Source organism: Schistocerca gregaria, chromosome 6 (genome assembly GCF_023897955.1).
Source record: "Schistocerca gregaria isolate iqSchGreg1 chromosome 6, iqSchGreg1.2, whole genome shotgun sequence".
NCBI lineage: Eukaryota > Metazoa > Arthropoda > Insecta > Orthoptera > Acrididae > Schistocerca > Schistocerca gregaria.
The window spans coordinates 347,216,842-347,239,086 of record NC_064925.1 but is presented as its reverse complement, the minus strand read 5'-3'; the positions used below and the strand labels follow the sequence as shown (position 1 = coordinate 347,239,086).

Below are 22,245 nucleotides of genomic sequence, written 5' to 3'. Positions count from 1 at the left end.
AGCATGCTGTGGTAAGGTGGTGTAGGAATTTAAATTCATACTATGGTTGCAGATATGTACCCACAAAAAAAGAAAGAAAGAAAGAAAGAAAGAAAGCATAGCTTTGCTTTTTCATTGTTATAAAAAACTTCCTTGCAGCAAATGCAGATATCACCTGCGGGGAACTTGTCAATGTAAAGATAAAAACTGTCACATCATCAGATATTTAATTTATTGACTAGTTGCACTGATAAGACATGAGCATTCTTCATATTCATTGCACTTGTCATAAAACAGAGGCCTACAGCATGCTACACACTGTCTTCAACACAAAGTGATAAATCCAACTAGCATCACTATGCACTGCTGACGGTATCAAGCAGCGTTTTAAACAAGCAGGGCAATGAATATCTGAGGATGCTTGTTCCTGACAGTTTTATCTGTATATTAAAACTTTATGACTAATTCTAGTAAGATGGTCTTTACCTTTGTGATGCCCCATTTGCCTATTCTTTGGACTCAAGTTTTCATTATTTTGAAGCAAGCAACTCCCCATTCCATAAAATTGTGTGCAATATGTATTTCCATTAAAGTATAGTAGTAGTCTAATATTTTGGACTTGATGTGGTGTCCCTGTCTCTATTAGTCGAGTCCCATTTTGAAGTTGTTAGAATCCTTTTACATGTCTGGCAATTCCTTCCTAACTTTTGTGTATTTTTCAAAGAATCCCTCCTCTATGTTGACTGCTATAAATGACTTTTGGCAAACTTGTTGCCTGTTACTGTCTTAACAATGATTCTTAATTTTTCATGCCCCCTCCTCTCTGTTGAGAGTTTGAAAAATGAAAACCATTTTGTTCCCACAAGGTGCTATGAAAATAAACTTCCACTCAGACAGTCCCGATTGTCAATGTATGCCTCGCATAAATTTCTTGTGCCGGGGGCACCAGAGGTTACTCAATAGTGACTGTGTTGCTATAACATATCTATTTACCGGCTAGTAGCAGAACTTACACTTGGGATTATCTTATAAAAATAAAAAAATAAAAACACCATTTTTCCACCCTCAGTAGTCACTGCAGCATGCCCACAGCTTACATTACCAAAGGACTGGTGGTGCTGACTTAGTCATCTGAAAAATGTGCTAGTGTTGAAAAATTTCTAATTTAAACACACATGAAAAATGAACAACTCCTTCATAATTCAGGCTGTTGCATCTCAGATGGTTTGGATTACATCATGCAACTATACCAACTCTGTAGTTCACGGTGGCCAGTAGTATCACCCTTCAATAATTATGTCATTCTAGCAGATCGTATACATCCTCAACAGGTGTTGGGCTAAGATGTCAATCAGATCATTTACAATATTTTCACTATAAAAATAAGGAGAGATACAAGTACTGCAAGTAAATGTACATATTTCACATTTATTCCAACTTTATACCTTGCCATGAAGTATGAAGTTTTACAATGATTTTCTTTCATAATATTTTACATCAGTTCAGAATGACTCATTATCAAAACACACACACACACACACACACACACACACACACCACACACACACACACACACACACGTTCACTTGTAATGTTAACTAACAAACAATGTAATTTGGTACAATTTGGAATGATGATAAACACAACAGCTGTAAATTTATTTACATATTATTAATCTATTAACACTTACTGTACACAGTACAAGGCAAGGAATCCACTGCTTTATCCCACATCTATCACTACCCTATACTTCTATAACCAAATAAACCACTGGAGGAATGGGGACAGGATTGTAACTGGCCATGCACCACATATTATAGTAAAATCTTATAAGAAATAAATATGAAAAGCAATGAAACAAGTGCCACAGGATTTGATTAAAGAACTGCATTATTACTGAACAAAATTACATGGAGCGTATTCAAATAATCACTATTACTTTTAGAATAATGTTCCTTAAACTCTGATACTGCTATTCAAATTAATACTGAATTTATCTGCCATCAGCAATTAAAAACACATCACAAAAATTGTGTGACAGTTGATTTATTACTGCATGTGACCCAAACGGGAAAAATTCCCCTCTTATGTGGTGGAGAAATGCACAGGTACATTAATAATGAACAAATATTTATTTTCTTTGTTTTCTGTTTGGTTATCCCACCACCAACTTTTCAACTACAGATCTGAGCTTTAACGAATAAATGTTTATAATACTTTTTTAAATAACAGATGGCAAAAATTTTATGCAATTTATTACATTCACTGGAATTTTATATACCAATTTTGAAACTTATTTCCATCAAATACAGAGCCTACTTTGCAGCTCTGAAGTTCTTATGGAGTTCTGGCTTGATATCGTACACCAATTCCAAAATCCTTTCTATTAACTGAAAAATAAAACAAATGCATTAAATTTGAAGATAATAGTCTCTTATATTTAAAAAATCAGCAAATGAATTATAATACTTTACCACAACAGAGTAGAAGAATAATCTATATCACTTCAACTTTTTTATTTTGATCTTTATAATTAATACCAATTACTATGTGGACGATGAACCACTGATGATGTAACTACACTCCTGGAAATGGAAAAAAGAACACATTGACATCGGTGTGTCAGACCCACCATACTTGCTCCGGACACTGCGAGAGGGCTGTACAAGCAATGATCACACGCACGGCACAGCGGACACACCAGGAACCGCGGTGTTGGCCGTCGAATGGCGCTAGCTGCGCAGCATTTGTGCACCGCCGCCGTCAGTGTCAGCCAGTTTGCCGTGGCATACGGAGCTCCATCGCAGTCTTTAACACTGGTAGCATGCCGCGACAGTGTGGACGTGAACCGTATGTGCAGTTGACGGACTTTGAGCGAGGGCGTATAGTGGGCATGCGGGAGGCCGGGTGGACGTACCGCCGAATTGCTCAACACGTGGGGCGTGAGGTCTCCACAGTACATCGATGTTGTCGCCAGTGGTCGGCGGAAGGTGCACGTGCCTGTCGACCTGGGACCGGACCGCAGCGACGCACGAATGCACGCCAAGACCGTAGGATCCTACGCAGTGCCATAGGGGACCGCACCGCCACTTCCCAGCAAATTAGGGACACTGTTGCTCCTGGGGTATCGGCGAGGACCATTCGCAACCGTCTCCATGAAGCTGGGCTACGGTCCCACACACCGTTAGGCTGTCTTCCGCTCATGCCCCAACATCGTGCAGCGCGCCTCCAGTGGTGTCGCGACAGGCGTGAATGGAGGGACGAATGGAGACGTGTCGTCTTCAGCGATGAGAGTCGCTTCTGCCTTGGTGCCAATGATGGTTTATGCGTGTTTGGCACCGTGCAGGTGAGCGCGACTATCAGGACTGCATACGACCGAGGCACACAGGGCCAACACCCGGCATCATGGTGTGGGGAGCGATCTCCTACAATGGCCGTACACCTCTGGTGATCGTCTAGGGGACACTGAATAGTGCACGGTACATCCAAACCGTCATCGAACCCATCGTTCTACCATTCCTAGACCGGCAAGGGAACTTGCTGTTCCAACAGGACAATGCACGTCCGCATGTATCCCGTGCCACCCAACGTGCTCTAGAAGGTGTAAGTCAACTACCCTGGCCAGCAAGATCTCCGGATCTGTCCCCCATTGAGCATGTTTGGGACTGGATGAAGCGTCGTCTCACATGGTCTGCACGTCCAGCACGAATGCTGGTCCAACTGAGGCACCAGGTGGAAATGGCATGGCAAGCCGTTCCACAGGACTACATCCAGCATCTCTACGATCGTCTCCATGGGAGAATAGCAGCCTGCATTGCTGCGAAAGGTGGATATACACTGTACTAGTGCCGACATTGTGCATGCTCTGTTGCCTGTGTCTATGTGCCTGTGGTTCTGTCAGTGTGATCATGTGATGTATCTGACCCCAGGAATGTGTCAATAAAGTTTCCCCTTCCTGGGACAATGAATTCACGGTGTTCTTATTTCAATTTCCAGGAGTGTATGTTACTAGAGTAATTTCCTTTAATGGTTCAAATGAATAACTATTCTAAGAAGTTTCTTGAGGAAACTTTCAGTTAATACACAAGTGCTTTAGATTAAAAAGCAGCTGTAGGCTAGAGATTTAACAAATTGTAAAAAATGTTTACAAATGCATGAAACTTAGAATACATCCCATATTCTTGAAACTGTTGTTAACTTTAGAGACTATTAACTTGAATGTAAGATTCTTAAGTTGTAACCAGTACACTTTGAATCCTGAGACCACAATTAACATAAATTTAGGCCAAATGGGTGGCAAGAACCAAGTACATGTTGTAATGCTAGTTTCCACCTATGGAGTTCTGAGAAACTAGCATCAAGAAGGATAATCAAGATGGCACATGTGGTGAAACTGACATTGGGGTCATGACTAATGTTGTTAAGTATGCTTTGCAACAGGGTATTTTGTGTCACCAGTATACATTCTGTCTATGCCCATTAATTCTACCTGATAACTTGGTGGTAGTCATGCCAATGTAGATGGCGAAATAGTGTTTACATAACAGCTGGTATACAATGTGTAGTTTCACACATAGCCGTCTCTTTGACAGTATATGTTTTGCCAGTTATAGGTCAGCTGTACGTGGTGATAAGAGGGTGCATAGTGTCATGGAATCTGATATTGTCAGGTGAAACTGGCATTAAATTTGCGTTGTAGCTAGGAATTGTCATAGCAAGGCAGCAGTTGCATTTGTGTAATCGTTTACTCAAACCGTCACCCCAGTGCCTAACAGACCCTCCCCCCCCCTTACACACACACACACACACACACACACACACACACACACACACACACAAAAATATGGTCAGGTTCACACAAAATAGTAGTATGTCAGAGGGAATCTACCAGAATGTGATAAGTGCTACAATGGGACAACCCACCCCAAGTAATAGTGAATTCAGTTTCATAGTCATCTGGGACACTATGCCTATGTCAGTCATCGCCAGGTAGTGGACTTAGGATAGTGGGGACTTTTGGCAGAGTATCATTACTGGGAAGGTAGACTCAGGTTCGTGAGGTTGACGGCAGCTGACTAGTTGTGCTGTCTAAACCAGACACAGTGATAGCATTCACCGAGTTCTAGTAACTCGATTCAGTAGTGCCAGGAGTATACTTCCACTGTAACTAAATTATTCCGGGTTTCATTGCCTCAGAGTTTCCTTGAGAATTACACCAAGTTCAGCGTTTCTAATCACCCTTAAGCTTCGAAGGTACTTTGCAGATTGGAGTCCTGTGAGCTACCCATGCAATAGTCCCTTATAGGTTGCATCAATCGAGGTACGACCTTGTCAATAATCATGCGTCCTCCCTCTAGGCCCACAACAGGGCAAGTATTACAGCAGATATGGTCACAGGGGTAGCAACCAGAGGTTAAGGAAATGGTGCAGTAGAAGCATAGTGTCCTACTGATATTACTGAGATTGGGAGGCAGGGATGTGTTAGTGATGAAAAGCTATTTTAGGGGTGTGGGGGTGGGGCAAAACATCAGACAGAAGGGACTTCATTTTAGGGCATGATTTTAGGAAGTCATAGCCTTTTTAAGCTGGCTGCAGCTGCTGGGACTGGTCACGTGAGTGGAGTTGTGTCTGCATGCACATGTATTTTCGTCACAGGCCTTGTGGCCGAAAGTTCATTTTGAGAGTCTTTTTGTTGTACCTATCTGTGACTCAGCAACTCCACAAAATGGTGAGTAGCAACTATCATTTTCATAACATTATTACAGTCCTTCCTGGATTTTCCATTGTTTGATTTTCCCTTTTTGAAGTAACTGATTACACAGGGTGCATACTGGCAACACAATATCCAGTTGCAGAGGACGCTCTACAACAGGGAAGTCATGATCCAGGAGCCTATTCCATCTAGAGTCTTCCTCCTGACACTAGAAAACTGCAAGTGAGTGCTTTCAGGTTTTCAAATACTGTCTGGTGCAGACACTAACAATACACCTTTCCTTCTCATCCCTTTGTGCCAGTTGACACGATTCTGCCTATCACCTGGGGTATTCTATCGATTAGTGTCTAGCATATTTTCCATAAGGAACGGAGCCATGAAGCAGTAGGACAGTTGGGAAAGGGGCCACTGAGTGACAACAGTGGAAAGCACATTTGCCACACTGTGACAAGTAATGGCAGACTGGAGGAAGATTTTCAGTTCGCTAAGGACTGCTGTAAGATGTTGACCATCACCCTATTTACTGATTTTACAGAACTGAAATTGTATGAAGTCATATGATAAGTCGATTTTAGAAAAGTGATATAAAGAACACTATCTGGTGAGGTAGTGCCATGTAGTGTCACATTTTCTGAAGCTCTGCAAATGACAGTGCAAGTGAGGTGCTACAGTCTAGTGTTGCGCTGAATCTGCCCTGTACGACAGATTTTGTGAAACTTCTTGCAGATGACAATCTACAGCAGTGCTTTGATAACTAGAAATTTAATTGTTATCACACAGGATTTGCAATTGTTGTTGTTTTCTTCAGTCCTGGGACTGGTTTGATGCATCTCTCCATGCTACTCTATCTTGTGCAAGCTTCTTCATCTCCCAGTACTTAGTGCAACCTACATCCTTCTGAATCTGCTTAATGTATTCATCGCTTGGTCTCCCTCTACGATTTTTACCCTCCACACTGCCCTCCAATGCTAAATTTGTGATCCCTTGATGCCTCAAAACATGTCCTACCAACCGGTCCCTTCTTTTTGTCAAGTTGTGCCACAAACACCTGTTCTCCCCAATTCTATTCAATATCTCCTCATTACTTATGTGATCTACCCATCTAATCTTCAGCATTCTTCTGTAGCACCACATTTCAAAAGCTTCTATTCTCTTCTTGTCCAAACTATTTATCGTCCATGTTTCACTTCCATACATGGCTACACTCCATACAAATACTTTCAGAAACGACTTCCTGACACTTAAATCTATACTCGATGTTAACAAATTTCTCTTCTTCAGAAATGCTTTCCTTGCCATTGCCAGTCTACATTTTATATCCTCTCTACTTCGACCATCATCAATTACTTTGTTCCCCAAATAGCAAAACTCCTTTACTACTTTAAGTGTCTCATTTCCTAATCTAATTCCCTCAGCATCACCCGACTTCATTCGATTATCATCGTTTTGCTTTTGTTGATGTTCATCTTACACCCTCCTTTCAAGACACTGTCCATTCCGTTCAACTACTCTTCCAAGTCCTTTGCTGTCTCTGACAGAATTACGATATCATCGGCGAACCTCAACGTTTTTATTTCTTCTCCATGGATTTTAATACGTACTCCGAATTTTTCTTTTGTTTCCTTTACTGCTTGCTCAATATACAGATTGAATAACATCGGGGAGAGGCTACAACCCTGTCTCACTCCCTTCCCAACCACTGCTTCCCTTTCATGCCCTCTACTCTTATAACTGCCAACTGGTTTCTGTACAAATTGTAAATAGCCTTACGCTCCCTGTATTTTACCCCTGCCACCTTCAAAATTTGAAGGAGTATTCCAGTTAACATTGTCAAAAGCTTTCTCTAAGTCTACAAATGCTAGAAACGTAGGTTTGCCTTTTCTTAATCTTTCTTCTAAGATAAGTCGTAAGGTTAGTATTGCCCCACGTGTTCCAACATTTATGCAGAATCCAAAATGATCTTCCCCAAGGTCCGCTTCTACCAGTTTTTCCATTCGTCTAAAGAATTCACGTTAGTATTTTGCAGCTGTGACTTATTAAACTGATTGTTGGGTAATTTTCACATCTGTCAACACCTGCTTTCTTTGGGATTGGAATTATTATATTCTTCTTGAAGTCTGAGGGTATTTCACCTGTCTCATACATCTTGCTCACCAGATGGTAGAGTTTTGTCATGACTGGCTCTCCCACGGCCGTCAGTAGTTCTAATGGAATGTTGTCTACTCCGGGGGCTTTGTTTCAACTCGGGTCTGTCAGTGCTCTCTCAAACTCTTCACGCAGTATCTTATCTCCCATTTCGTCTTCATCTACACCCTCTTCCATTACCATAATATTGTACTCAAGTACATCTCCCTTGTATAAACCATCTATACCCTCCTTCCACCTTTCTGCTTTCCATTCTTTGCTTAGAACTGGGTTTCCATCTGATATTCATGCAAATGGTTCTCTTTTCTCCAAAGGTCTCTCTAATTTTCCTGTAGGCAGTATCTATCTTACCTCTAGTGAGATAAGCCTCTACATCCTTACATTTGTCCTCTAGCCATATCTGCTTAGCCATTTTGCACTTCCTGTCGATCTCATTTTTGAGACGTTTGTATTCCCTTTAGCCTGATTCATTTACTGCATTTTTATATTTTCTCCTTTCATCAATTAAATTCAATATTTCTTCTGTTACCCAAAGATTTCTACTAGCCCTCGTCTTTTTACCTACTTGATCCTCTGCTGCCTTCACTACTTCATCCCTCAGAGCTAACCATTCTTCTTCTACTGTATTTCTTACTCTGAGAAAATCACAGTCTGTTATACTGATGTCTTACGTATGTACTTTTAAGTATTCATTAATATATGTTATTTCAATAAGGTTACTGTGTGTTATTTTATGGCACAGTCGCCTCTGGCAGTTTAAGTCAAGGAGGAGTGGGGGCGGCATGCTTCAGAATTTATGGTATGGAGAATTTTATGTTTTTGGTTTTAACACACGGGATCAGTGATTCTCAGAAATGCTTGTGTAACATTCTCTTGTCCCTTCATGGGCTGCTGATTACTATGGAGGAACAGATTATCCTAAGGTCCAGCTATTGAATATCTTTGCAAGTTATGATTTCAATCTGTGGTTTCAATGAATTAAACTAATGACACTACAAACCTTTTCCCTGATTAATTCAAGAGTACCTTAAAATTCCATGGCACACATGTCCAGTAAGTTTCTCCCATTTCCCTCCCCAAGCCCATTATACACTTTTGCATTGGAAATGATGCCTCTCTTCCACTCTCAGCTTGTGTCCCACTGTCAAACACTACCTCAAGCCAAGGTGCAAGTTGAGAGTAGTTTTATGTACGTAAGAATTGTTTCATACTTCATTATATCTATGCAAAAGCAAATGTGTACCCCCACATCCACACCCACAAGCTTATTAATATTTTTTTAACAGAAAACGTTATACCTTTTCCTTTCGTTGATTTACAGATTTTTCCATTTCTGCAATCTTTACTTTTGTTTCTGCTTCAATCTGTGCAGCTCTGTCCTCCCGCGAACCCATGTGCTGTAAAGGAAAAACACATGCACTAATTAGTAAGTTCGGGTCTCTGTATCTTTTAGATACAATAGATGCTTTGAAAGAGAGAGAGAGAGAGAGAGAGAGAGAGAGAGAGAGAGAGAGAGAGAGAGAGAGAGAGAGAGAGAATCCACAACATTTATTTACATTGGTTTTTAGTTCACCCTGTCAAATGCACCACACTTTTTCTCCCTATATATACTTATGGCATCAGCCATTTCCTTCAGATTTAATCAGCAGTCAACTACATTACAAAGACAGCTTTTGTAATTGATACATTCTGTATGAAGCAAAAAATTCTCATTTCTGTTGTGATGCTATTACATTAAAAATGTTTCTCCATTCTAATCATAACACATTCCCACAGGTGAGAGTCTTAAAATTCTAATATTACTGCCAAAGCATTGTGTCAGAGTTTGAAGCACTCATGAAAAGCAGTGGAGCTCACATAGTATTAGGTAAAGAAAGCTGGTTGAAACCTGAAATTGACAGCAGTGAGACTTGAGGAAAATTTAAAGTACATATTGAAAGGATAGGCAAGTGGAAAATGGAGGTGGTGTATTTGTTGCAGAAGACCAGGAACTCAAATCCACTGAGGTAGAAACTGAAACTACGCATGAGATTGTTTGGTAAAGACTCAGTACTGAGGGTGGCCATAGAATGATAACTGGATCCTTCTATTGCCCACCAGGCTCTTTTCCTGATGTAACCAAAATTTTTAGAGATCACTTCAGTTCGCTTGTATGCAAGTTCCCCAATCAAACTGTAATCATCAGTGGAGACTTTAATCGTCCAACAATTAACTGGGAAAATTAGTTTTGTTAGTGGAGGGCATGACAAGACATCTGTGGAGAGATAGAAAACAAAACCGCAGTTTTTACATTACAGTACTGCACAGCATTTTCTTTCTCACAGTTGGTTTTAACACAACACCTGTACATTGTTGGTCTAAAAAACACAAAGCCTACATCCTCCTGTTATTTGTTAGAGCATCATATAGAAATATGAAGCATGTTGATCAAGAACTTTGACATTTTCCCCAACATTTTCCCTTTATGTAATATATAGACATTTGTAAAACACTTTTTTTTTTTTAATGTAGCTCATGTCTTTCTGAATGTTTATTAGTGTCACACATCAAGAAGATGTAACCTATGTTTGTCCAAAGGTTTATTGCAGTTATAAGAAATTTGAAGTAAATTGCTCAAGAATGTTTTGATATTTTTACTAACAGTGTTTTACTTTTGTATGTCTGTCTGTCTAAGTTTACAGCCACTTCCGTTCTACTACTGGTAGCTTAATATTTACTGGATTACAGTGGTATTTGCAAATATATATTATACCTATATCTGCAAACATCAAGTCCTATTTATGTAATGCTGCTGCTATCCAAGTAGATTAACAAAGCTTTTTGACCCCGGTGTTTAGATATTGAGGTAATTTGTGGAAAGATTGAGCAATGAGGTATTTATTTTTCCGTTTTTGTACTACTACGTGACTACTCTGCAATTCACAATTAACTGCCTAGTTCAGACAGTTCATCAAACCATATTAAAGCTATTTCTCTACCACTCCACTCTCTAAAAGGAAGCAAGGAAAACAAAAACTTAAATTTTTCCATGCAATCTCTTATTTCTCTTATTTTATTACAATGATCATTTCCTCCCATGTAGATGGGCACCAACAAAATATTTTCACATTCAAAGGAGAAAGTTGGTAACTGAAATTCATGAAAAGATCCTGCCACAATGACAAACACGTTTCGTTTTAATGACTGCCGTCCCCCCCTCGCCCCCCTCCCACACACACACGCAAATGGGGCACCAGCGCTGCCATCGACCATCACCACACCACCATGATACAATGGGAACAACACCAGGGGAAGAAAACACGTGAAAATGGGAAACAAAACAGGCAAAACAACCAAGGCAAAATGGCGGGGAGAACCTGGCTGGTTTAGAGGCAAGGTCAAGGCCTCCATAACCAATGCCTACACTAACTAAGGGACTCAAATTCCAGGGCTTATACCTGAGAGTGCAAACCACTTTTGCAAAGAAAACAGGACAGACATAACAATGCAAGGATATTCCACTAACACTCAATACTAGGAAGTGGAAGGACATATTTAGTGCAAAGGGTCAAAAGGCACAGGCAGTCCAGCAAAATATGGATCACTGTTAGCGGAGCCCTGCAACTACAAAGGAGGAGGTGGGGTGGGAGCGGTTCCTTGGGGAGTAAAAAATCCATGGGTCAACTTAGTACATCCAATATGAACATGGCAAACGATGATAGATTCCTCCCAGGAGAGGCAGAGGGACGAACGGCACATGGCAAGAGTCTTTTTGACAGCACAAAGTTTATTGGGGGGGGGGGGGGGGGGGGGGGGAGCTCCCATGATTCAACCCACAATTGAGCAAAACAGGATTTGATATAAAGCCACAAATCCACGTACTCACCTCTGGAGAGGTTTCAGAGAATGGGGGTTAGGTGGCCGCCACCCTCCCCCCCACAGGTGATGAGCAAGTTCATTATCCGGTATACCTATGTGGCCAGGAACGCAAAGAAAGACATCGACCAAATACGCAGCATCACCAATATAATATCAGTAAGAAGGTCGTGGATGACAGAGACCAAGGGATTGGCGGTGGGGGGGAGAGGCACTGAGCAATACAGAGGGCCCGATAGATGGCCACCAGTAAACACTCCACACGTCAGGCAAGAGATAGCATTCTGTGCCAACAGAAGACATGAAGGCATTTCCCACATGGAAAGTGGATTTAAAGCCATTGGTGTAAAAACAATGGCATCCTGAAACCACCCTAACACCATTCAGAACAAACATCATTAGAGCGATGGAGGCTTTTGGAATGTGTGGCTGAGGAACTAACCAAGTGGGGGTACTTGGAGAGAACATGGGGAAGAGAACAAGGAGGGGAGACGGAGGTTATGGCAGAGAGAAGTGAGGCGAATCCAAACCACTAAACCCACCTGAGGGCAGGCAATGGGCCAACAATAGCCTGAAGACATGAAAAGAATAGAATATGAGGGGTGAGCAGGAGAAGAGCACAGATAGTGATGGCAGAGAAAACCAGGAGCTGACTGCCAAATCGAAAGGGAAGGGATCCAAGCATCACAGCGTCAACCACAAGACTATAGACAAGGCTAGTGTGATAGGCACTGATGGCTAAACAGATACCACGATGGTGAACTGGGTCCAAGAGGAGCAGTGTGAAAAGGGCTGATGATCCATAAAACCTTTGGGAGGCAGAATCAATGGTATCAGTGCAGTTGTCCATACAACCTTTCTGCATATGCCAAACACAATGAACACACCTTCGTTCCAGACTGGCCCAGAATTTGTCATCAATTTGAAAGATGAAGGCCCTATGAAAAATAACTTCCTGGACCATATTCCAAGACTGGTGATATGTAATATAAAGTTTTCATCCACAAGGAATCTGACCACATATTACTGAGAGACTCCAATTCCCCAAAATTGTCTTCACTATTTTCCACAATGAATAATGGCTTTGCAGTGGTGAATGTGTCCCCATATGCCCTAGTAAAAACCAGGTAGCGGAGGAAGTGCTTCACACCAATCTGGTGGATCCGGTCCTCTTCCCATGGCGTAGCCAGGGAAGCGAAAGCTGCACAGTCGTAAGAAGCAGAAGTCAATGATCCGTTACCACTCAAAGAGACAGCCATAGGAGAATGGCCAAATTTTCGGAGTTTGATACACTTCTCATACAAAGTACCCATCCCGATGCCACCCACTTCCATCAGGGGCTCTTCCCGTGGGCACCACACAGTGAAAGTAAGGGCTGTCTGGCACAGTGGCCATTGCCACAAGTTCTAATGATCCACCATGACAAGCAACCAGTCCTAAGCACACATGGGGAGGCATCAGCTCAAGTATCAGAAATGTGGCCCCTGTGTTATCAGGGGGCTCAGCCATATGGGTACATAACAACACTACCACACTGACTGGCTACACATGCTGGTGATCTAGTGAGGCAGATGGGGCTACAGCAGGGAAGGAAGAGGAAAGGGAAGGGGGGAGATGAATCAACACCATAGATACCAGATAGGGAGTTCTTCCCCTAAAGACTTACACTACAGGCAGAAAATGTAGAAGAGGTGGTCAAACCTCTAAGGGGGACCAAAATCACCAAAAAGGAAGATTGGCAGAAAATGCAAGGGGAACAAAACTGCAAGGTGGGGAAAAAGGGGCACGCGGAAGGAAATTTGATTTTGTTTTGCTTCAGGGCGCAAAAAAACAACTGGGGAATATGGGTACTCGTGGGCTAAAGTACGAGGACTGCAGCCTTGGCAGCAGTGTCAGCAGCCTAGTTTCCTGACACACTTACATTACCAGGAACCCACAAAAACATCACACTGGCTCTACCAAGAATAGGCAAGTGACAGTTTTCCTGGACCCGCTGCACTAAGGGATGGGTTGTGTACAGCGCACATAGACTTTGAAGGGCACTGAGTGAGTCTGAGCAGAGTACACAATTGAAAGGCTGTGTTGCTGGATGTACTCCGTGGCCTGATACAAGGTGAGAGCTTGGCTGTAAATACTGAGGTGTGTGCCAGAAACTGATATCAAAAGACACAGGTGTCAATGACGAAGCCACACCCAACCTTACAGTCAGTCAGAGAGCCATCATTGTACACAAAGGTACTATTGCAAAGTTCCATGCGAAGGTCTTGAAACTGAAGGCAATAGACCAAGGCTGGAGTAGTGCCCTTAGGAAGTGAATGAAGGCCAAGGTTAACATGGGTCACTTCACAAAGCCAAGGTGATGAAGGGTTCACACCCACTGGAAAGTTGCAGGTAGTGTGAAGGTAAGCCGCCATAGCAAGTGCTGAATACAGACTCGAGGAGGTAACAGAGAAGAGGAATGCGCCCCATACAGACGACCAAAGGAATCATCAAAGAAGGAGGCATGGGATGGGTGGCCACACTTGGCATACAGGCAGCATGCATACCTGCTGAGGAGAAAGTCATGGCGGTAGGACAGTGATAGTTCAGCAGCTTCAGCATACAGACTCTCAACCGGGCTGGTGTAAAAGGGGCGCCTGCAGCCAAACGGATGCCATAAAGGTGGATAGTGTTGAGACAGAGTAAGAGGGATGGGCGTGCAGATGCATAAACAAAGCACCTTAGTCAAGTTTCGAATGGACAAGGGACAGTACAAATAGAGGAGGGTGGTTTGATCGGCACCCCAGGAAATACCACTGAGGACATGCAGGACACTGAGGAATTGCGTACAGTGAGCAGCTAGGTAAGATACATGGGAGGACAGAGTGTTTCCTATCGAGCATGAGCCCCCAGGAATTTAATGGTTTCAATGAATGGAAGGGAAACATCCCAAGATGTAAAGATGGTGGGAGAAACCACTTGCATTGCCAGAAATTCATACAGACAGTTTTGTCAGTGGAAAAGCTAAAGCCATTGTCGATGCTACAGGAGTAAAGGCAATCAAGACATCGCTGAAGAGGTCGCTCAGTGAGACTGGTCTGTGGGGAACTGCAATAAATGGCAAAATCATCAACAAAAATAGAGTCGGAAATGCCCAGTGGGAGACAGGCCCATATACGGTTAATGGCGATAGCAAAGAGGAAGACACTCAGGACGGAACACTGGGGCACACCGTTTTTATGGACAAAGGTGTCTGACAAGGCAGAACTCACATGCACCTTGAAAACTCAATCTTTTAAAAATGCCTGAAGGAAACAGGGCAGGCAGCCATGGAAGCCTCATGTGTAAAGAGTATGGAGGATACCAGTTCTCCAGGAGGTGTCTTAGGCCTTCTCCAAATCGAAGAACAGGGAAACAGTCAGATTTCCGCACAGAACCATTAATGAGATGGGTGGGTAAAGCAACGAGATGGTCAACTGCAGAATGCTGCACTCTAAATCCACATTGTGCATTCATCAGCGAACTGCGAGACTCAAGTCACCATACCAGCCAGACATGAATCATACATTCCATCACCTTGCAAACACAGCTGGTAAGAGAGATGTGGCAATAGCTAAAAGAAAGGTTTTTGGCCTTACCAGGCTTAGGTATGGGTATGACAGTGGCTTCACACCAGTATCCAGGAAATGTGCCCTCTGCCCAAATGCAGTTGTATGTGTTAAGCAGAAAATGTTTGCCTGCATCTGAATGTGGAGGGCATCTGACCCTGGGGTGGAGGATCGGGATAAACAGAGCATGATCTAGTTTCCCATAGTCATGGTAAAGGTGGCATTGTAGCATTCACGATTTGGAGAAGAGAAGGGTACCACCCGAGCCACCTCCGCTCATTTCTAATGGAGAAAGGCAGGGAGATGGTGGGAAGAGCTTGATACTTCTGCAAAATGGTGGCCCAAGATGTTGGAGATAGCAATAGGGTTCACAATAACTTTATCTGTTACTGTAAGGCCGGACATTGGGGAATGGATCTTGGTCCCAGACAGCCGCCCAAGGTTGGCCACATGACAGTGGAAGGGGGAACTGTTAAAAGAACTAGTGAATGAAATCCAGCTAGCTCCTTTGTTATCTGGAAGAACACGACCCGACACTTTGCACGCATCTCTTTATAATGAATGCAGTTTGCCATCGTAGGACGACAGTTAGAAACGCAGAGAGCACATCTACGTGCACAAATTGCGTCACAACATCCCTCAGTCTACCAAGGGATTGTGACATGACATGATAAAGAGGAAGTGCGAGGAGTGGAACGTTCTGCAGCAGTAAAGATAACATTGGTGAAATATTCCACCTGGTCATCACAACTGGGGAAATCTTTTTCTTCGAAGGCCGCAAGGGTAAAGCTGCCAGTCAGTCTTAGTAAGTGGCCATTTGGGCATGCACACGTATGGGGTAGGATTCAGCAAATGCAGAGCACACGGGAAATGGTTGCTCGAGGTGGTGTCAGAAAGAACAGACCACTCAAGACAATGGGCAAGCTGGGCAGTGCAGAAGGATAGGTCCAAATGGGAATACATGTACGAGGAGTAGGAGAGGAAAGTGGGTGCTCCAGTGTTAAGGCACAAGAGGTTAAGTTGGTTAAGAAGGTCAGCCAAGAGGGCACCTCTCCAATAGGTCCCGGGAAAACCCCAAAGGGGATGATGCGCATTAAAGTCATCAAGTAGCAAACATGGCGGAGGTAGCTGCCCAGTAAGCTGAAGGAAGTCTGCCCTGGTGACACCAAATGATGGGGGGATATAAATGGTACAGAAGGAAAAAGACAGGAGATGAGGGAAAAGTTCCATAGGAGGACATCTATGAGGAGGAAGAGAAGTAGGGGTGTCAACTCTGTGGTTGCCGAGTGACAGCCGGTGTAGAGTAGCTACTACAGGGCAGAGAAGCAGAAGGATCCTGCTCCATGGGGTCCACAGAAGCATCGGCTTGCTTGTGCGGTGGGTCTGTGGAGTCCAACTCTGAAAAACAGTTGGCAGTGTGCACCGGCAATACAGAGGCAGGCCTGGCTAAGGTTGCACATGGTGACAACGTCGAAAAGGCTCTTCAAGTTGGCAAAGGAGAAGACCGTTTGTCTTTGGTGGACTTCAAGCCTTTCTGGTTGGAGGAAGACTTGGGAGTTGTTTGGGTGGAGGGACAGAGGAAGTCTACTAGGGAATACTCCTCCTGTCCTTTCCGGCCTACCGGTTGTGTGGATAGTGGCTTCGCCCCTTGAGGCAAGAGTTTGACGGATTGTTGTACAGCTGGACAGGGCAGTGGGGATGGCAATGCTACCTTGACACTGGGCGATTTCACAACATCAGAACTGAATTTGAGGTCACATGTCTGCGTGGCCATGTCCTTCATGGAGCAAGGGAGTAACAATAACAGAACTATAGGTGGCAGACAGGAGAACACAGGGTTTGCAGACTAGCCAGTAACTTACGAGCGACTGGGTAAGGCACTTTTTCCTTTACCCGAATCACTTGGACAGTCCGCTCAACAAGATATATAGGACAATCCTAGGAGGATGGCCACCATTGCAGTTGATACAGTGGGAAGGAGGAGGCAGACAATCGCCCACATATTACACACTTTGCTGGGTGTTGAGAAGACGTTCTAGTTTGGTTGAAACGATGATACTGGTAGCAGCGCATTGGGTTTGGAATGTATGGCCGAACTGTGATAATTTCATAGCTTGCTTTGATCTTGGATGGCAGCACTACTTCATCAAAGGTGAGGAAAAGAGTGTGGGTGGGCACTAAGGATGAATCATCTTCAATACACGGTGGAAGGCAATGACACCCTGATCAGGGAGATAAAATTGGATTTCGGCCCCAGACTATCGAGCAGCATGATGTAAATTATACTATGGGAAGAATTCAAAGTCCTATGGGCCTCGACATAAACAGGGTAGCCGTGGTGAAGCAAGGCAGCAAGCAGTTGTTGTGTTCAAGACTCAGAAGTAGTCTTCAAAAGCAAAGTGCCATTCCATAAACGAGAGCAGGATTTCACAGGGCTGGAAACGGCATCAATACTTTTCTGAATAATAAATGGATTTACCATGGCAAAGGCATGACCATCTTAAGTATATGAGACCACAAAGTACTATGGTGCAGCAGGAAGGGTCTTGAATAAGTAGCCTCATTATGTTTTGTAGATGACAATCATGAAGATGATTGACTCATTGCGAGGAAATCCCCCATGATCGCCAGTGTCTCCAATGGCGCACTCCTTAAAACTTTGGGGCCCCCTTCACAAGAGCGGTGCACCTGCCTTAGGTGATTGTTCACTCTTCAGGTCACATCTCCTGACAACTTAACAGAGGGACCAATCAGCAATTTGGGAAGGTTGCAGCTCACAGCTCAGGTAATCACTCCTCCCTGGGCCTGGCCTGTACCAGGGGGTATGTGCAAACCCTACCTGTCAACCCAGGGCTGGGAAATTAGGCATTACCCAGTCACCTGTTATGCGTCAGACACATGGGCCAGCTTTCAGGAGCACACAGGGGAGAAGAAGAAAAGAGGAACCTCAAACGCCGAAGTGGAGGAATGATAGAAGAGAAACAAAGAAAGGAAAAGGGAGCGAAAAACAAAGGTGGGACTGTTCTTCCGTCAGCGACAGACAATGCAGAACATGATACGTAGACATGTTCCCCAGGCGGAGGGGGCGGGGGATAGCAAGAGGATAGACGAGCAGCACAGAAGGGAAGAAATGGTGTAAAAGCTTGGGCCCCGTGGTAGATTTGTGAGCACAAACTCACCGAAGAGTGGCAAGCTCGCTGGGAGGGGGGGGGGGGGGGGGGGTTTACGAGGAAGGAAATGCAGGCCGAGAAGGAAGAATAGGGTGCAACAGCCCGGGGCACCATGGCCACCACAAATGAACTCTTGAAACAATAGTGAGCCCTCTGGTGGGGGCTAGAGATATATAATATGAACTATTTTGCAGCATTTGTTGTTACACCATAGTATTCTAATTTATTGTACAGACATATCTTGGACAGATCACAGAATAACCAGTACATTGTTATGTACTGTCTAATGAACTGAGCACATTCATTTTGCATGCGTAAACAGACAAGATACTTAAGTGGCTTTTGCAAGATGTATGGTTACCTGCTTTACATATCATTCTTCCTACTCACTTCCCTTGGATAAATAATTTATTTACTTAAAATGAACTGAAAGAAAACACATGGCAAAAATATGCAAACTGAGTCAAAATGACTAAGTCAACACAATAAAGATTATTAATTTAATCTGAACTGTTTTATTGGGTTCCAAACTAACCACAGTCTCATAATTTGCGACATTCTTAAGAAAGGTTTGACAACAAAGATCATTAATTTAATTTTTGTGAGTAAAAAAGTTGTATTCTAACCTAACCTAGGCCTGATATTCGGCTAAAGATCAGTCTCTTTTTTCAGACTTCACATTCATTGGCTTCACCAGCTCACAACCAAACTGTCACATTCCAAACTAACCACAATTTCACAATTCATGACATATTCATAAGAGACAGCCTAATATTTGTGATTAAAGCAAAGAAGGGAATTGTTACTATTTCGGGGCCAGAAATTCATTCCACCCCCCCCTTTTTTTGTTTTTTTATCCTTCATTGGTTATGTGAAGGTATCATCCCAATGGTTATGCAAAATTGAAGAATTGCCAACCTATGAGCAGCAGAGAAGCACCTTCATGACTGTTGCTGCCCCTGATCTGGTCTTTAGCTGAGTTAAGAGAACTGCACACACTAATACATTTATTTGGATATCACATTATCAGGACTTAAGAGCAAAGGAAAGTTTATGAAGTTCAGTTCCGTGTATCAACCAACTTAGTAAACCATCCATCATAAATGTCATCTGCAAAGATATTCTGAAACACCACAGCATTAAATGTTCTCTTGGAATACGGCAATAATGGAGTCCACTAATGGGTCTCTTCAGTTTTCAGGAAGAAAGAAATCTAAATAGGCTAAGTCTTGGCCAGTAAAGTGTATGTGGAATCATCAGAACTTAAGACTTTATGGGCTGTGAACATAATCTCTAGGTGTTGCACATTCTTCACTGTGGACAATGTTACCCTTGCTGACGGGACTGTTCCACAAAATCAGTAAGTGTGGCACTACCATCAAATCTGATACACTGAGTAGACAATTTTAAATGACAACATAAGCCTAATATTGTGTTGAGCCCCTGCGAACATGCAGAAAAGCTGCAACATGACTTGGCATGGACTCTACTAATGTCCAAAGTTGTGTTGGAGGGAACAGACACCATAAATACTGCAGGGCTGTCTATAAATCTGTAAGAGTATAAGGAGGTGGAGACCTTTTCTGAACAGCATGTTGCAAGGCATCCCAGATATTGTCAATAATCTTCATGTCTGGGGAGTTTTGTGAGCAGCACAAGTCTTAACTCAGAAGAGTGTTCCTGGAGCTACACTGTAGCAATTCTAGACGTGTGGGGTGTCTGAATTGTCCTGCTGGAATTGCCCAAGTCCATTGGAATGCACAATAGACAAATGGATGCAGGTGATAAGACAGGATGCTTACGTATGTCATCTGCCAAAGCCGTATCTAGATGTATCAGAGGTCCCATATCACTCCAACTGCAGACATTAAAGAGCCTCCTCCAGCTTGAACAGTCCCCTGCTGACATGCAGGCTCCACTGATTCACGAGGTTATCTCTATACCTGTATACGTCCATCCACTTGATACAATTTGAAATGAGACTCATCCGACAAGGCAACATGTTTCCAGTCATCAACAGTACAATGTCAGTGTTGATGGGCCCAGACGAGGTGTAAAGCACTGTTGTGCAGTCCTCAAAGGTACACGAGTGGCTCTTTGGCTCCGAAAGCCCATATTGATGATGTTTTGTTGACAAGTTCGCATGCTGACACTTGCTGATGGCCCAGCATTGAAATCTGCAGCAATTTGTGGAAGGGTTGCACTTCTGTCACATTGAAAGATTCTCTTCATTCGTCAATGGCCCCATTCTTGCAGGATCTTATTTCAGCCGCAACACTGTGTGAGGTTTTTTTTAAAATTTTTTTTACTGTACTTCTGATATTCACAGTACACTTGAGAAACGGCCAAACAGGAAAATCCCCACTTCATCACTACCTCGGAAATGCTGTGACAGGTTGCTCGTTTGTCAACTACAGCACCACAATCAAACTCACTTAGAACATGATAACCTGCCATTGTGGTAGCAGAAACTGATCTAACAATTGCACCAGACAATTGTCTTATATCGGCACTGCCGACCACAGTGCTGTTATTCTGCCCATTTACATATCTCTATATTTGAATATGCATGCCTGTAGCAATTTCTTTGGTGCTTTAGTGCATAATCTCTTGGGGATGAGAGTCATTCTAGAAACCTTTTAGATGGCAGGCATTCTTCATTTTCCAATCTTACTGTATCAGAATATTTCCCCATCACCATTAACTTTATCTTTCAGCTGCCCCCTCCCCCCCCATCAAACTACTATTATATAAATATACGTATTCAGTATTTTACACATTTTATGCACTGGCAACATACATCATTCAATAGGTGGAAACAACAGAAAACATGTCTACAATATGAATCTCCACAATGAGAATTTCTCATTCATGCAGCATCCAGTAAAGAGGAAACAGGTATAGAACTGCTTTTCTTCTACTACATTTACACCTATACGCTTCAAACCACTGAAGCGAATAACATGAGGTACTTTCTCCTGTAGCAGTTATTAGAGCTTCTTCCTTTACCATTCACAAATGAAGCATGAGAATAACTGTACCTAGATTCGATTCCCTTAGCCTTTTCTCACAATTGAAAATACAGACTGCTTAGATTTTAACGTGTTCTTAGAATGTTTTCTGGAAGTGTAACGCCCTAAAAATGTATAATGGCATATCGTTGGCGAAATCTGAAGCTTTACAATGGCTGATATTGTGAAAGTTGACTTTATTTTAATGCAATTTCATATTATTGAAGTAGTCACTACGAGAAAGGAGTCTGAACTTTCACTATTGATATACCTTTGCCTCGAACTCTTTGAACTGCCTCTCTCTTTCTTGCCTGTATTTCTCAATTTCTTCCTGTGCTTCTTCCTTGGCCTGTTTCAACCTGCGTGCTTTTCCTGCAAATGTAAAGGTGAAACTTCATTAACAAGCAAATGATATAGTATACTACTTATTCTTTAAATTCAAACCATTCAGTCAACCAATCGAGGTCACGCCCCCTTCAGTAAGGTGTTCTTGTTAAAATAACGAGACAAAAAGTCTCAAAAGTTTGCAAGACGGTATTTCTCATTTTTACTTACGTTTCCTTGCTTCTGAAACCTTCTCTGCAGCTCTTTTTTCAGCTGCTAGGAGCTGTTGAATTCCCTGTGTCTGGCTTGCCATTTTCCTGCACTTACAGATCGATCATATGACTCAAAGAGATATAAGGTAGCATAATCGTTCCTTGTTTCAACAATGTACGGCGCTACAGTCGCCTTGCCACAGATCGTATTGTGGCGAGTGATAATAAATATTTTAAGAAAAGTAATAA

At 42.8% G+C, this 22,245-nt stretch overlaps 1 protein-coding gene across 1 annotated transcript; it reads right to left on the bottom strand.

Moving 5' to 3' along the window:
* Positions 1–1,387: 1,387 nt before the first annotated feature.
* LOC126279113 (V-type proton ATPase subunit G) lies at positions 1,388–22,217 on the bottom strand. The gene is made up of 4 exons (XM_049979594.1): positions 22,016–22,217; positions 21,732–21,832; positions 9,136–9,234; positions 1,388–2,369 (listed from the first exon to the last, which is right to left on the bottom strand). The coding sequence occupies exons 1-4, from the start codon at positions 22,095–22,097 to the stop codon at positions 2,295–2,297; spliced, it is 357 nt and encodes a 118-aa protein (XP_049835551.1). The 5' UTR covers positions 22,098–22,217; the 3' UTR covers positions 1,388–2,294.
* Positions 22,218–22,245: the final 28 nt, after the last annotated feature.

Excerpts from the sequence above, each read along its gene's own strand:
- LOC126279113 (XM_049979594.1), bottom strand. The coding sequence starts at position 22,097 with ATGGCAAGCCAGACACAGGGAATTCAACAGCTCCTAGCAGCTGAAAAA. Across the intron at positions 21,833-22,015 it reads GGTTTCAGAAGCAAGGAAAC|GAAAAGCACGCAGGTTGAAA; the intron begins GTAAGTAAAAAT and ends TTACATTTGCAG. Across the intron at positions 9,235-21,731 it reads TCAAAGAGTTCGAGGCAAAG|CACATGGGTTCGCGGGAGGA; the intron begins GTATATCAATAG and ends TTTCCTTTACAG.